General features: G+C 31.4%; 2 protein-coding genes across 2 annotated transcripts; one reads left to right on the forward strand and one right to left on the reverse strand.

The window, feature by feature from the left end:
- The first annotated feature begins 4,663 nt into the window (after nt 1-4,663).
- On the forward strand, nt 4,664-5,431 carry LOC105177764 (uncharacterized). The gene has a single exon (XM_011101013.1). The coding sequence runs from the start codon at nt 4,664-4,666 to the stop codon at nt 5,429-5,431; it is 768 nt and encodes a 255-aa protein (XP_011099315.1).
- Nucleotides 5,432-14,839: 9,408 nt separating this feature from the next.
- Nucleotides 14,840-15,728, reverse strand: LOC105176827 (structural constituent of ribosome). Its single transcript, XM_011099750.3, has one exon. It carries the CDS (start codon nt 15,576-15,578, stop codon nt 15,012-15,014), a length of 567 nt encoding a protein of 188 aa, XP_011098052.1. The 5' UTR covers nt 15,579-15,728; the 3' UTR covers nt 14,840-15,011.
- Nucleotides 15,729-18,370: the final 2,642 nt, after the last annotated feature.

Genomic DNA, 18,370 nt, shown 5'->3' on the forward strand with positions numbered 1-18,370 from the left:
ATTTATTGTTTTTATTTTATTTTTAAAATTATATATTTGAAGTTGATATTGGAGTTTTCAAATAATTTGAATAATTTAGCAATAATCAAATTTAAACTTTCGCATATTTAATATTTTAACATTTTTATATTTTATTTGCCATAACATCTAATTGTATCATTTCGTCCATATATTATTATTTGATTAAACACTTTTTTTTGTAATATTTTTAAGAAATAAAACGAAATATGCTACTCGAAATAAAATTTATTTTTTTGTGAAAAAATAATTATTATAATAGTTTCTTTTTAACACATAGAGACCAAATAGTCTTTAATTAATTAAGTTATTTTAGAAGTGATTTTTCTCCAAACATTATCCAATTTAGCTTTTATTTGCTTTTTACTTTTTTAAAAAATACTATCCATTTTTTATTCTGCTACAGCTTCCAACTTTTCAACAAATATCACTTTTCTAAAAGTATTTGCAAATACTCTCTTAATATAATAATTATTATTTTTTAGTTACTTGAAAAATTATCATTCTATTATTATTTGATAAAATTATATAAGTCGTAATTATATTGCCCTCATCTGTGATTTAAAAAATTACATCTAATACTCTTGAAATTTATTTTTGTTTAATTGTTGATCTATAAGACATACGCAAAAACATACTTCAACAAGCAATGCATTTATCAAATTTAAAATGGATTCAGCCTAAAAAACATTCCGATGTGATCAATTTTTTGTAGGGGTGTTGATAGTTACAGGTACACGATTTGCGTGGAATAAGGTAACCATGAAACCTTGACCAATGTATCTGGGCAGCACGTATTATTTGTTGACTAGAATTCAAGTACTGAGCTAGCATAGGGAACATATCTGAATATTTATAAATAATTTTACTTATTTCTTTCTCTTGTTTGAGACAAATTATGAATATAGAATATTTTATACCTTTACAGTGAAAGAAGTTGAGATGGAGTTTTTAATAGTAGATTACCTAGAGAAAAAAAGTAAAAGAAATTTTCACCTAAAATATAATAGTTGGTCCGTTCAGTCTCGATAAAGTCCATCTTGTTGCCATATAAATGAACAAGCACAAATAAATTTTAGCTAATGTAATAAAAATACTAATTATTGTTCCAAAAACTTGATTTCTTTTATTTATGTCAAGAAGCTCAGGAACGCATAATATGGAGTAGAAAGATTCAAATCCCCCAAGTAAAGAATTGTTAAAAAAATAAAAAAAACTAGTAGATATAGATATGAAGCAACGTAAAATAAACCAAATTTGATACTTGAATATTCATTTTGATAGCTTGCTACTAATTTTTCTTCTGCTTCTAGTAAATCAAATGGTAATTTCTAACACTCAGCTAGCGAAGAAATTAGAAAATCGATAAACCCTATAGGTTGATGCTACAAATTCCATCAGCAAAAACCATATTTTGATTGCGCTTCAATTATATCAACTGTACTTGAACTATTAGATAATCATAGTCGCTGATAACATCACCTGTTCCCATCGCTGTTATAGAACCGTACATGAGATTTTCACCTTATATGGCTCCTCATAGGTCACAAATAAATCTAAGGACCTTTCGGCATTATTTATTTGGATGTGTTTGTTGGATTGATAGAAAGTGTCAAAATAAAGTGTTTCGGCCAATCAAATCATGCTTCATCGTAAAAGATTCAAGCCAATTAGACCGCGCTACATGGAGCAAGTGCATGTACACTAGAATCAAATTAAGATAAATATTTGTGATATTTATCTCTTTAAAAAAATATTAAAGAGATATGTTAAATTGACCAATCATATAATATGATGTGTTTATCTCTTTAAATTAGATTATAAAGAGATAGTGCAAAATGTGTTCAAATACATCATAACTCTACTCTGACACCTATATAAATGGGCCCTTAAACCTCGTTCAACACACATAGAGATAGAGAACGAAGAGCAAAGCAAAGGAAGAATTTGAGATAATTCTCTCTACGATTCAAAGGCGTCCAAGGTGGAGATCGACTTTTTCGTCAAAGGTGCACCATGAAGTATGGCATTTAATTCGAGATTACAGGCATTAAGCCTTCGAATTAACGTTATAAATATCCAAATATATTCTCAAGAAGATCCAACTCACAAATTCACTTGCAAATCATCAAATTTCAAGTTAAGACTATAGCATTTAATTCGAGATTACAGGTGTGAGCCATCGAATTAATATTATAGAGATTCAAAGTCAAGTCTAAAGGAGATTTACGTGGAGATTACCCTTTGAATTTGTCAAGTTTTACAAATACTACCTTTGGGGAGAAGAATGATACAATAGAGATTGTACCCATTTGATATTTAAATGCAAATATTTTTATTTGTGATAAATATTTATCTTTTGATTTTTCAGACACGATAACATTAGTGTTCACACTCATAACAATCAGCTTTACGAAGATCCCATTGTATTCTGGAAGCTCGTAGCATTGGTCCTCATAAAACCCAATTTAGTTATTTTTTTGAGCCAATAATACCACACTTTTGATATTCAGCAATCCCGGCTAAAAAATAATTGCAAAAATCCTAACATTTATCTTTCCAACCATGAGGTAAATCAACAACGACTCCTCCGATATGAAAATAATTATGCATCATGCGCATCAAATTGGTCATATATCAATTCTTGTTCTCAAAAAATAAAGAAAAAATGATTATGTGCCCCAATGTCTACCGTAAAAGAGCCAAGCCATAACAAATGAGAAGCGATACGACTCAACTCCAACATAATAATTTTGTTATAGTTAGCCCTTTTAGGTACTTGAATATTATGTAGTTGTTTGGGTCCATCTATGGTTATTGCTTCTAAGAACATAGTAGCTAAATAATCACAACGCATTGCATAAGGCAAATATTGTATAATTTTTTGACGTTTTGCAATTTTCTCCATCCCTCTATGTAAATAACCAAATATTGGTTCACACACAATAACACCATCATCATCGAGAGTAACGATTTACTCGATGAACACCACGCATGAGGTCTTTTCTTATAGTTGGTTCAATCATAAGTTTTTTCCTGAGTCAATCATAAGTATCTCTTCTTATTTTAGTGGTGAAACTGAACACTTGAAAATCAATAGATCCTCTATTTTCTTTGTTTTCTTTTTGAGAAATAACCGAACTGAATGAAGTTTTTACCATAAAAAATTCCCCCTTCGCTTTTTACAGATACGAATTTAACGACCAGTAATAATAATGTCACTAATTTGAATGAGGTATATTCTAATCCGAATTTTTTTATAAACTACTAATTTTCTGAATTCAATCAATCAATCCAATTTCAAGATAGGATAGAAAAGGATTGGTACATTTTTTCACTGAAGAATTTAGACCTAAATGAAGAGGGTTATGTTGCGAGATCTAATTGAAACATTATTCATTTAATATTGAAGACTACAATGAAATGCGAGACAAGACATGGAATCTGTGTATTTCTTTGTTTTCATAATATTAGGCATAGGATAGATAGAAAGAATGCATTATCACGAACTTTCAATTTGGATAAATATGTATCCTTAACATACTAAAACGATTGACATTATTGGTAGCAAATCAATAATGATTAATACAAGCTAAATCTTCTAATAAAAAATTAAGCCAAGGAAAAAACTTTAATTTTATTAATTGATTTTTCTCTCTATCAAGATGGCTATTGTTATGTGAAATTGGCTGCTTTGTTTTATGTTCTTTATGTTCCAAAATATTGGATTTTTATCTACATCATTTCTATTCTTTGAATGGACGCAAATTAGAATTATCAATTTTCTACGACGTCTAAAGGATAAATATATTTAGGAACAAGCAAATCAAAACAATTCTTAAAAAGATATCTTTGCTCTTGGTATTTTAGATTGGTATGACGCTTATTCTTATGAACCAACGAAACACTTATGATTTGATACATAATAAATTGTCCATTTTTTTTTTCAAACAAACAAATGGGTTCTTGTTGAAGATGGCTGATCAATTTTGATCATAAGCAGCTACTGTTGAACAGAGCAAGAATAGAGGAAGAAGAAGGAAGCTTCAGTCGTGCTTTATTATGAGCCTTTTTTTTAGTTTTGAAGCACGATTTTCATTAGCCGTTGTAATAAATCGTGATTTTCATGTATTTCTTATTTCAGCATTTTTATAAGTAAAAACGCGAGTTAGTTGTAGGTGGTTAGGTTTACTGTTTATAAAAGGAGAAGAGGGTCTTCTTCTCAAACAGAGCTGTACGTTTAAACCAAAGAAATATACAGAAACTTTTACTGCCATTTTTCTTCAAGTTGCTTATTCAAACTCTGCAAATTCACATATTGTTTTCAATGTTTCCGCTGTGCACAATTTTACATGGTATCAGAGCCATCAATGATGGTCTCTGATATCTTCTTGCCAAAAGAATACATCATCAACCTTCTTGAAATCAAGAATCAGATTACCTTCAGAATGGCAGAAGATCCGGAAGTTTTGAAGCTGCAACCAGGAGATAACCCAGGCATTATTCTAGTGACAAATTTATTTGATGGAACAAACTTTCTTTCATGTAGCCGTTCCATAAAATTGGCCTTGACAGCAAAGATGAAACTCTCCTTTATCAATGGAGAAAGTCAGAAACCAGAAAAGAATGCAAAAGAATTTGAATAATGGATAAGAATAGAATCCATGGTGGCTCATGGATTCCGAACTCCATCAAAAGAGAAATATCAGAATGCTTTATGTACACGAATACTTCAAGGGCCCTATGGAAGGAGCTGGAAAATAGATTTGGCCAAAGCAATGGGCCAATGGAATACCAACTCAAGAAGGAATTAGGTGCTACTGTTCAAGGCACGATGTCTTTATCAGCATACTTCAACAAACTCATGAAGTTATGGGACGAACTGGCCTGCATCACTCCCATACCAAGCTGTACCTGTGGAAATTGCACTTGTGGAGCTTCAAAGGAGGCTGCAAATATTAAAGAAAATGACCAACTCATCCAATTCCTCATGGGATTGAATGAGGCATATGACAATGTGAGGAGTCAGATTTTAGTGATGGAACCACGACCAGACATTAACAAAGCCTACTCCATGGTGCTGAATGTAGAAAAGCAGAGGGAAGTCAACTTTGGACAGCCACAAACGACTCCTAACATGGCAATGCAAGCTTTCAAGAAACAAGAAGGTCCAAGAAATTTTCAGAAAAGAAAACCTCCAGTAGATAAAAGATCTTTAATCTGCAAGCACTATGGGAAAACCGGCCATTTGAAAGAAGGGTGTTTTGAGATTCTTGGTTATCCAGATTGGTACAAATTTCTCCAAGAACAAAAGAAGAACAATCTCACAATCCCCAGTAGATCAGCTGTTGCCATGAATGCTGAGACTGAAAGGCCAACAACATTATTGATGGAAAAGCTATGTCTAACATGATAAGGACAGAATTCCATAAGCTCTTTGAAAAATTAAAGTTGCAAGGCACTGGAGGAATGTTGTCTGATAAGTATGAATTTTCAGGTAAAATTTTAGAGCACAATCTTTTAAATACCAGAGAATCTGATTTATGGATTGTTGATAGTGGGGCAACAACCCACATGTGCAATAACCACTCTCTATTTGATATTGCTGAAACGCATGCTCAATACACTTACATACATCTAGTTGATGGAAGTAAACACTTGACCACATACTCTGAAAATGTTAGACTTAGTAGGAAACCTCTATGTCATTAAGAATGAATCATTTGACAAAAGATTCATAGAAGTAGCTCTGACTGATTTCAGAAACACTGATTTTATAGCTTCTAGAATAGAACCTAAAACATGCATAAGAGACTAGGACACCTTTCACATGATGTATCGATCAATACAGGTCTTATAAATAAAAATGAAAACAGCAATTCTACTTGTGAAATCTGTCCACAGGCAAAGCAACAAAGATTGCCCTTTAGTTCCAGCAATTCTTATTCTTCTTCATGTTTTGATCTTATACATGTTGATTTGTGGGGACCCTACAATGAATACTCCCTCTCTGATTGCTCCTATATGTTGACTATTGTGGATGACTATAGTAGGTGTACCTGGACTTTCTTGATGCAACAGAAATCACAGACTTTTAATCTGTTAAAAGAATTTCATAAGATAATATGGACTCAATTTTATAAGAAAATCAAGAAAATAAGGACTGATAATGGATTGAAATTTTTAAATGAACAATGCCAAAAATTCTTTAAAGAAGAAGGAATAGTTTATCAAACTACATGTACTTACACACCACAACAAAATGGCATTGTTGAAAGAAAACACAAACACCTATTGCAAGTTGCTAGATCCATTATGTTCCAAGCTAATTTACCTAGAATGTTTTGGTCAGAGGCCGTACTAACATCCACTTACATTATAAATAGGATTCTCACACCTGTTCTTAAATGGAAAACTCACTATGAAATTCTTGTGAAAAAGCCAGTAGATTATTCTCATTTTAGAACTTTTGGTTGCTTATATTTTGCTACCAACACCTTGACTCATAAATCCAAGTTTGATACCAGGGCTGTTAAATGCATTTTCCTAGGGTATGCTCACAATCAAAAGGGGTATAAAGTATATGATATTAATAAAAAAACCATCATTACTTCTAGAGATGTAGTTTTTAAAGAAACCTCCATGATTCTCAAAATAAAACAGCCAAAGCAACCACTAGGAGGAAGCAATCGTGGCTGAGATGAACGAGAAACCAATCTAAACCAAATGAGCATGAACAGGCAAGAGACTTCACAAACAAGAAAACCAAAGACACAGACACCGAAAGAGAAAAAGAGAAAAATGACAGAAGGAAAAACATATGCTAACAACGAAGGTAAAGAACCTCAGGAGAAGTTGCAACAAACTAATACACAAAGGAACAAAACGAGTGTAATCCTACTGCCACACTAGCTCCGAAGAGCAACCGCTACATACCCCCAAGCTAGACGTCAAGGCCTCCGTAACCCCTAGGAAAAGATGGCACAAGTTTCACTGGAGTCGGCTAGTGGTTCCAGAAAGCATAAAACAAGGAGCAAATGGTGGTGGGACTCTCAGTCAGAGAGAACGAAAGACTCCCATATAGAGAGAACTAGTTGCTTCATAAAATTCATTCAAATACCCTTTTAATCTCTACTCTTTTATCAACTACTTATTCTAGTTTACATGTTATACATATATAAAACTGCAATGATGTTCATTTATAAAAAATTAAAAGTATATACCCGTGTGCTGAAAACTCGAAATAAGGTCTTTTAAAGTGATTTTATTTAGGTGATTGCTACTCCAAATGAAAAGAATACGGATCAATTATCCTGACTCAACAAAACACCATTGCTACAACTACACTGAAAAGGCTCTAATTATAACTCTTCGAATCTTAAGTCAGTGGATTGTAAGAAAAAAACAATGAAAGTCGTAAGAATGTAAGGGTTACAAAAATTTGTACCTAAATCATGAAGAATGACTATTTATAAATTTATCTCAATTATACAATTTTACGTAAACCACAAACATTAAAATATTTCATAATGAATATTAGGGTTTAATTTATATGCACCAAAACTGAGTTGTAAAAACCTTTTAGTTAACGAAACAGATCGACAGTTTGTCAAGAGAGTAATATTATTACATATTTGCATTAGAAAAACAATAAAGACTTGCCGATTATGACTTTTGACCAATACTATTATTGAACCAAGTTTGATTTTAGGTGTAAAAGTAACGTTTGACTTTTGCAAGCTTCTCATACTACTTCTTCCTTTGAAATACTCATCGATCAGTTAGTCTCTATTTAGACCAAGATTTTTCTTTTATTTCACATGTTGATCAAAATATTTAGAGATATGAAAAATAAGAATTTAGAATTAAAAATTTTAAATAAAAATGAAAAAGAATTAAAAAATGAATACAGAATTAAAGTTTGAAATATTTTAAACTCTGAGGCCACCTTTGGGTCGATAAGATTTGAAGTTATAGATTTCAGATTCTCAGTAATAAATTATTTGAATTTATTTGCATAATCATAAATCTAAAGAATTTTAAACTCTTCGACTCTAAATTTAAACTATGTTTTGTTGAACATTGATTCTTTTAATATAAAGTCATTTAAAATACTTTTTTTCATATAGTCCGATCCATCAATTCAAACATAGCTTAAGATTATTATCCGAGTAACTCTATGACAAATTCATTAGGAAATCTTTAGTAATTTTTTTATGGTTATTTCTCAATTTTTAAGTAGATAGACGTGTTTTTAGGGATAATATGTTGGGACTTGGACTAAGATCGAACTAGGCTCGAATGTGCCTGTTTTACTTTTATTTTTATTTTTTATGAAATTGAGATTTTTTTTTGAACAATTACTTAAATTTATAGTTGTATAATGAAATAAAATAAATAATAAATTAAATCACGAAAAAAGTTATACTTAAAAAAAGTAACAGTTAATACTACATAATGAACTTAAATAATAATTTGATGAATAAGCTTACAATAATAAATTTAGATGATAATAAGTTCAAAAATACTTACTTGAAAAAATAAACATATAGTATTAATAAATTAAGGTACTAAAAATTTAGAAGTAGGATAAAGATATTTTCAAAGTTTCAAAAGTATAAAAATGCTATCAGAATTACTAAGGTTAGAAGAATAAAATAAAACTTAATATGTCATATATTATTCTTATTGAAAAATGGCACATCGAGCCTAGCTCAGGCCGTGTGATTCTGGGCTGGGCTGGTCCCAGGTTTCAATGCCTGCGATCGGGTCAAAACTGGATCGATCCTTAGTCAGCTTGAATCAAACCAATTTATTTTTATTGATTCAATTCAATTCTAAATCGGATTGGTCCAACTCAATCCACTGTACATCTTCATGCACAACCATATCAAAGCACTTAAAATACTTGGAAATTGCCGAAATATAACTTCTAATTTTAATTAACTATGGCTTGGTCAAATTTAAATTATTTATTAATTGTTAATAAAAGGAAAAAGAAAAATGGATTTTTGTACTTGTTTGTGCCTAGAAATTGCCATAGAAGGCCAATGATAACAGCTGACAAGTTGAGAATGGCAGTAATCTGAACTAGGAGTAGCTGTACACCATCACCATCACCATCACCATCATGTACTAAGTAGTAAAACTGTGTGTTCCAGAGAGATTTCATATGTCTTCTGCCACTGCCATCATTTGCTACCACAACACAATACATCAATATTTTCTCCTATGCATTGGGAAATTGTAAACTCTTGAAAAAATTGTAATTTTGATCTCAAAATATAACATAATTTATAATATTAATCTCATATTTTTTAAAATAATTAATATTAATTTCATATTTTAAAAAAATATTGCAAAATTAGTTCCATCATACAAAATTAGCAGTGTTGGGGACTAATTTTACGATGTTTGGAACTAATTTTGCAATATTTTTTAAAGTGTGAGACTAAGTTTATAATGTTTTTCTAAAGTGTGGGACTAATATTGTATCGGTGAGACTAACTTTATAATATTTTCGTAAAGTGTAGGACTAATGTTAACTATTTTGGAAAATATGAGATTAGTATTGCGTGATACTCCTTTAATTACTTTTTTTTCTTCTCTAAAGCCCGAAATAATGGGAGCTTGCCCCCACTAATCAGTCCAACAGTTCATCATGTTGACCTATGAACAAGGTATCAAGCCCATATATACTAACCTTACCGAGCCTAAAAATGAGTCCAATATAGTAGGACTCAATAAACAATAAAGATTCAATATCACTATATTCGCAATATCTCAGTATTCATCATACTGAAAAATCTCTAACAAACTCTCTATAGATCCACTACGGGCGACCTGTCAACAACAGGTAAAACAAACTCTCCATATTTTGGGTTGACTGGCAATAACTTGTTCAAAGGATCATATCTCCTTTCCGATAAGTTCAAATCTCAATTTATTTTTTCTAGGGATGTTAAGCAGACCCGATTATCTGATGTCCCGACCCGGACCCACTCCCGATGGGGGGGGGGGGTGTTGGTACTCATATTATTGGGTCCGGGGTGGCTCCTGGTCCTAAAATATTGGACCTGATCGCTCTGGAGCAGGTTACGAGTTTTGTATCGGACGCTCCCCGATCTATTTTTTTAATATTTTTATTATTTATTTATTCATATGCAATGCATTATTAACAGAAAATTAAGATATTATAGGTAATTTTTAAATAATTTGCATATATCCAACTCTAGATATGAAATACAAAAATAAATAATTGAATATATTATTTGTATTATATATATATTTGTTTTAGAAAAAAAATTATGTTAAATTACCTAAATTTACTATGATATTTAGTACTACCTATAGAAAAAATTAGTTGAAGGTATTATTTGCATTATATTATTCATTTTAGATAAAATTATGTTAATTTAAAATTGATATTACTTTTTGAGAAATTAAAAAATTAGATGAATATTTTGCTTATATTATGTACTTCATTTATATAAAAAATTATGTTAAAAATACCTAAATATAAAATGATATTAGTTATTGAAATATAAAAATTACTTGATTGTATTCTTTATATTATATAATTCATTTTAGATCAAAATCTATGTTAAAATTACTAAATTTAAAATCATATTACTTAATAAAAAAATAAAAGTTTAGTTGAGTATATACTTTGTCTTAATAAATAGGTTTAATTTTAAATTGAAAGCTATGTTAAAGTATTTAATTTAAACTAATATTACTTATTGAAAAAGTAAAACATTAGTTGAATGTACTCTTTGTATTATATAATTCATTTTAGATAAAAAAAACTATATTAAATTACTAAATCTAAATTGATAATACTTAAGTAAATAAAAAATTTAAATTAGGTGGGCGCGAATCTGAGTCAGGATGCTGGGGTGTGGCCGAGTTTTTAAGGGGATGGGGTAGGGTTTCACGAAGAGGGACGGGTTTCGGGTTCGGGTTGATGTCACTAGTTTTTTCTGTTAGTTAGCTAACACAGATAGCTTTCAAAAGGTGTATCTTTTGTAATAACTAACCTCCAAATTGATCCCATTCGACCTACAAATAAAGGTTATACTGCAGTCATAAAGGTAACTTGATTCTTTCACACTCTCACCTTGTTTGCTCTCGGTTAGCATCAAAGCTACTAGCTCCCTGCTCGTTTTTGGCACTCTACACACTCATTTCCACTCCTATTTCAATATTTATCACTCCATTATAATTATCCTCGTCACTTTTAAGCATCTTCCTACTCATTTTTGGTAAATTATTTTAGTCACATAAGTTTTGGAGTGTTAACCCCTATTTTTCAAGTTCTTTAATCTTAGAATTAATTTTGCAAAGATCCGTTAACCATTGTAGTGTTGCAGAACTCTGGTACGCATCAAAAGAAAATCTAAACTTTATTAAAATGAGAAGATTTTCGAGATGTATCTAACTGTATATATTTGATGGGTGATTAAGGAGAAATGCTAGAAAAATACCAAAAATGCCCTTCATTAAGGGCGTTTTAGTCATTTAAGCAAGGATCCACGCCTTTTTCATCGGTCGGGTCGAATAGACCCGGACAATTGTAGCCGTCCGATCATGGACGCTGGCTAGTAGGATGAGACCACGTGGCTGGTGATAGACCCGAAACGCCGTAATTAAAGGTAACTGTTCTGCGTTTATTGAGATCGAACTTTGTGATCGCACACTTTTCTCTCGATCAACCTAACTTGAGCGTCGGAGGGTCATTGTCGGGGACGTGCCCGACGAGCTCACAGTTCTTGTCTTATTCTCAGGGAATCCAAAATCTGATCTTGGAGGAGTTAGCTATCTGTTACGAGGCCGTGTCCCGGGATCGCTGAATTCGAGCCGGATCAATATTATTTTTGGATCATAATATAATTGTCGATGTAGTATTTTTATTTAAATTTTAGTGTAAGTGGGATGAAAATATAGTCAATGATTTTATGGAAATATTTAGAATATTATAAAGTCTAATTAATGGAAAATGAATGAGAAGTAAATTTTTTAGTAACTTTTTGAGTATGCCAAATAATATCATGAGCTGGGACAAGATTTATGTATTTATGTATATATATATATATATATATATTTGTTCTAAAGATGTAAAGGGATTTACGTGCTAAATTGTAATGTGCATGAAGTTAATTAATAATGGGAGCTGTAAAATATAAATTGACTTTATAAATAAAAAACAAAATAGTATTAAAAAGGTCAAATTTGTAAAATCACAAATGTGCATGCTACTTATTAATAGTATTTTCTTACTAGAAAAAATATGATTTTCCGCCACAATTAATTATTATAGCCAAAAGAATTATGACAAATACAAACCAACCACGACTTTGAAACGGCTAATAACCATTATTTCTGCAAATGTGGCCAAGATATTAGTCACGGCCTCACGGCAAATGTTTTAGCTATGGCTGAAAACCATAGTGGATATTGATGAATCGTGGTAAAAATTTTAATTTTTATTTTAATTTTATTTAATCATGATTAATAATATTAATTTACTATAATTAAAATCATGATTATATATAGTATAATGAGAACTTAATCTTTTTTCTTTTTTGTGGCATCAGTTAGTGAAGTTTTTGCACATTTCCCTCCAATAATCGACTATATATAAATATTAGGAAAATGTATTATTTTAGTCCGCTAAATATGCCTAATTTTAATTTTAGTCCGATAACTATGTCTATTTTTGTTTAGATCCAGTAACTTACGAAAATGCTTACTTTTAGTCCTCTAGCAGATTTTTGAACAATTTTACCCCTATGCAACTTTTAAAAGGCAGTTTTAGTCCATATATACTCGTAGGAGTAAAATTGTTCGAAAATGTGCCAGAGGACTAAAAGTAAGCAATTTCGTAAGTTACTGGATCTAAACAAAAACGAACATAGTTATCGAACTAAAATTAAAATTAGGCATATTTAGCGGATTAAAATAATACTTTTTTCTAAATATTATTTTTTCTAAATTTAATTCCTTGAAATTTTATTTCCCGAAGAATGTTATTAAACTGCTCATAAATTTTACTTGGAAAAAATTTAAGTCCTAAGGTTTGTAGTACAAATCAGACATACTTCACACTCAGACGCTCTCCGACTTTAATACGAGTTTTGAAAACTGACAGTCTGACCCATGCACAAATCCACCGCACCTTTAACTGGAGTAAACGTGTCATTCCATTTTTAACGTCTGAAATTGTTAACATTTAAACCCGTTATCCCTTAGCTGTTGCACACCGTTACGTGGGCATAATATGTCTGAAAAATTCTTATCAAATTAAATTTTATTGAACCAAATCAATCAAATACTAAATTTGATATACAATTATTATGTGATTGATTATTTTTCTTGAACTGTACACAAATCACGCACCAAATGTACTGCATTTGTTGCTTATGAGGCTTAGTTCAGTTGGCAAAATTGAGGTTCCACGACCTTAGAGTTCATGAATTTGAACTCCGTTGTATGCATGGGATGTTGTTTTACTGGAATATAGTAGGTGTTGTCTATTGTAATGGTGTATGTTGTTTATATTTTATTTATCTGATATTATTGATGAGGGTATGATGGTTGTAATTACTTTTGTTATGTATTGATATTTGACGTGAATGCTTGTAATTGAGTTATTTCAATTAATAATAGTTCACCGCTTCAAATAAAAAATATATATTGCACTTGTCATAAAATTGGTTTAAGTCAGAATTTCCTAATAAGTCGAGGTCGCTATTCCAGTGGAGCTGCTATTTAGGCAAAAATTCGTATCAAATCAATCAGAATGTTACAAGCGTTGATGTGCTGTTAATTGGTCATTTTTCTGAATTGTACACACAATCATACAACAAGTGTATTGGACTTGTCATAAAATTGGTTCAATTTCGTCCAAACTCGATTTGAATTAAAATTTCCTAATGTGTCGACATCGCTTTTCCAGTGGAGCTGCTATTTAGGAAAAACTTGGTATCAAATCAGTCCAAATGTTACAAACATTGATGTGCTGTTGATTATGTTTTTAAATTATACATCGATTGTATATACACATAACAATTATATTGCACTCGTTATATAATAATTTATTTGAAATTATCAAATCCAATTTAAATCATCATTATTATAATTATAATTATTATTGAGAATTGAAATAGGAGATTGAGGGTTTTGGAAGAGGTGTATGAGGATGTTGAGCTGTCTACCAGCTAATTCGCTTGCTTCCAACTTATTCAGTAAGTTGGTGTGCAGGTGGCTTCATTTATTTCAATGCTTCCAAACAACCCTCTGTTTGTTTCTTGGAATAGAAGCTTGGAGGGAAACCAAATTCACTAATAAAATTAGGATATCATTTATTCTTTTTTTTTTAAAAAAAATTAAATTTAAATAATTGATTTAAATTTTCCTTTTTTTTTGGGAATAAATTATATAGAAATATCTATAGAAATTCGAAAAATCTTATAATTTTGGGAGAAATATATATATATATTATATAATTTATAAATTAAATATTGAAAAAACATTTATTTTCATGATTTAATTGTAATTAGTTGATGGAGTTACGTTTTAATTAGTTCTTTTGAAGGGAAATACGTTAGTATTTCAATGTATGGAATTAAATAATGTCGATTGGATAATTAATAATTCTTGAATTAAATGAAATAATAAATTCCGTGTTAGATTTTTGTATTTTAAATTAAAATAAAAACATGTTCATGAGTTTAATTATTAATTAATTTGATTGATTTTTTTTTTTGGAATACTTAAAAAGAATTATAAATTTTAATAAAATGTAATGAATTTGGTAGCATGATCACAAGATTTTCAGTAGAATTTCACCAATCGGGATTAAAAAAAACCAATGAATTTGGTACAAAAAAATAACGAAAAAAATCCATTATACATGGAAAAAAACGAAAAAAAATCCAAAATAGATGGAAAAAAATAAATAAAAAAGATTGAAATTAAATTAATGCAATAGCTTAAGTACGAACCGGCGGCCTTAACGGCGGAGGCGCCGCCGTCGCCACCCCAAATCCACCGCAAGGATTAATTGTCGTTCCCGTATACTTATAGCACTCAGGAATCTTCTCCTCAACCGTCGGATCACTGACACCCTGATTATCCCCACCGCTAATTTCCTCGTCGGGAGCTGACATATCATCCAAGAACTCCGCCGCTAATTCTCCGGCGCTGCAGGTCTCCTCCATGACGTCGCCGAGGGGGATCAGAGTCAGTACGAGGCGCCCATTGGACCGGTACGCCTCGAAGTACTCGTGGCGCTTCACTTTCTCCTCCTTGATCACCAACCTGCCATCACTGGTGTAGTACCTCTTCATAACCCACGGCATGTGTGGCGGCAGATTCTCGGTGCGGACCAGCGCCGGAATCGGAGGCGGGTACTCCTTCTCCACCACCTCCCTCCGCCTCCGGCGTCTCGTCACGGCGCGTCCCCCTCCGCTGTGCCATGGGCAGCCGTCTGCTACATCGGGTTTCAGATCGACGCAACTCTCCACACCAATGTAGTCGCCGAGCTCTGGGCTGTGCATGGCGACGGATGAGAATAAGAATGTATATATCGAAAAACTGGGAGATAATTTCAGTTTTTGGATTGTATTGTTGTGGGTTTTTATGGAGGGTTTTGCATGGGGGTGCGGTGGAGTGGGTGGATGGGGGTGGGGGTGGGGGATGGGGGGGTATGTTGCAGGAGAATATGGACGAGAGGGGGAAGAGTGGCAGTGACAGCTAAGGGTGTAGTCATACGATGTCCGGCGATTGGCTGAGTTTTGGATTATGGGCTGGGATATTTTATTACCTAAATTTTACGTTGTAATGTTGTATACATCTCTATGTACGTACGTTGTAGGAAAATAGGAATTATATAAAAGTAAAAATTGTAGGAAAATACGAATGGAAAACATATGGAGATTGATGAAACAAAGGTAAAATGGTGCAATAGAATTAGAGTAATTACATAATTAGAGAGGTAGTTTAATTAATTATTTACCAAAAAGAAAGTTCCATATATATCGACAAATTAATTATTTGTAGGGGAATACTGGTCTGTTTGGATAAATTTAAACTAATGATATAATAAGTGTATGATTTGTGTACAGTTTAGAGAAAATGATTGTGATTCCACGGTCGATAAACCATGGCTCTCCCACATAGGTGCCTGTATATTGTGTGAAGATGGAGCGGTCGAAACACATGATCATTTGTTCTTCTGATGTTGGTATTCTCGACGATACTTAATAGTCCTTAGACGGTATGTACGTTTTCGTTGGCCTAATCGTAATTGGCTAAGGGATATTACTTGGCAACAACAAAATGGAGAGGAAAACACATCATAAATGTGGCATATCAGACATTGCTGGCTTCTTGTGTCTATCATATATGGCGAGAACGCAACCAACAACGATTTGAGTAGATGGATCCGACAGCTGACTCGGTAGCTTTTCTTATTGTAGAGGATGTTCGGCAGAGGATACTTAGTGTTACATTACCTCCCTCTGTTAGTTCTTGTGCGTTTTATAGAATATAACGTATCCCTTGCCCTGTCGAGAAAGAATCCACACTTTGAATATTGTTGTACTGTACGACTGCAACTTTTACTTAATGAAATTTATATTTATTGGAAAAAAAGTGATTGTATTTGTTTTGTGATTAATTTGATTTGATCGAATTTGATTTGGATAAGAATTTTTGCATTAATATTTTATGTACTCACGGGGTGATTTTTTCTTGAATATATGTATTATTTCTTGAAATAGACATAATTAACTAGCGCATCAAACAATGATTTAATTTTTCTGACGAAATTAATATTTATTATGTAGATTAATAATATATAGACGAAGGGTTCGTCAAGGAGTTTCAATTGGCGTTTTCAGTTAAGTTAAATACGAAATGATTAAAGCATGGCAAAAGATCGGGCCCGGTTTTTCATATCACAATATCCAATGTTTTCATCATAATTAATATATCTATTTAGTAAAATTATTTAAATCATTTATATAATTTTCATCATAACTAATATATATATATATATGAAGAAAAAAGTATTATTTTAGTCCGCTAAGTATGCCTAATTTTAATTTTGGTTCGATAACTATGTCTATTTTTATTGAGGTTCAGTAACTTATGAAATTGCTTAGTTTTAGTCCTCTAGTAGAGTTTCGGACAATTTTACCCCTATAAGTGCATATGGACTAAAACTGCCTTTCAAAAGTTGCATAGCGGTAAAATTATCCGAAAATCTGCCAGAGGACTAAAAGTAAGCAATTTTGTAAGTTACTGGACCTAAACAAAAATGGACATAGTTATCGAACTAAAATTAAAATTAGGCATACTTAGCGGACTAAAATAATAATTTTCCCATATATGAATTTTTATTTATATAGTTGTAAGTTATCTAGAACAATTTGACACATATTGTTCATTTTATTTTGCTTTTAAAATTTTATGAATTGAAATATTTTGAATTATATTTTAAACATATTAACCATTGAAATCTTTAGAGAATTAATAATGAGTTTAATCAAATTTTGTGATTAATTAAGGCCCACAACTGTAAAATATTCAACTCAAATTCAACATATATAGTAAGATTATTCCAAAAAAATTTACAATTACGTACATTATATTTTCAAATCAATATATTAATAAAATATTAATATTTAACAACTTATGATTGTTTTGAAGATTTATTTTTAAGTTTATTTATGATTTTTATTAGTCAATATTTTATTCTTTCTTGGGTATCGTTATTAATTTAATGGTTGGAGTAGAAGTCACTAGAAAAAAGTTTACTATTGGTTATGATTTTATTGGTTATAAACTAAAATTATGATAAATAATTATTATATAGTAAAATAAAAATCAATGTAAAAATTTATAATATCCACTATAGAAATTATTTTTCCATGACATTGCTTCCCTCCATTCCTCTCTTTTGTGTGCTTCTCTGAAATTTTTGGGTTCCTGTAATGTAGACAATCCTTGTACAAAACACCCAAAGGAGGGTGTTATAGTAGTAATCTGTTTAGGCATAGAATCACTAGCAACATCACATACAAAGTCTTTCATCCACCTAGGTTTTGAGCTCAACCTGGTTGTCCTCCTAGGCTGTATTTCTTCCATACTATGTTCTGTTTCTGTAGTTTCTTTATTTTCTGAATCTTCATATAGGGTAGGTTGGTCATCAACTGCTACTATAGGGAGTGGACAAGCTAGATTATCACAGTTTATGGATTCAAAAGGAAACACGTCTTCATGAAATACTAAGTCCCTAGTAGTGAAAGTACTTTGAGAACCCAAGTCATAGACTTTATACCCCTTT

This window comes from Sesamum indicum, linkage group LG2 (genome assembly GCF_026168435.1).
Source record: "Sesamum indicum cultivar Baizhima isolate 11 linkage group LG2, ASM2616843v1, whole genome shotgun sequence".
NCBI lineage: Eukaryota > Viridiplantae > Streptophyta > Magnoliopsida > Lamiales > Pedaliaceae > Sesamum > Sesamum indicum.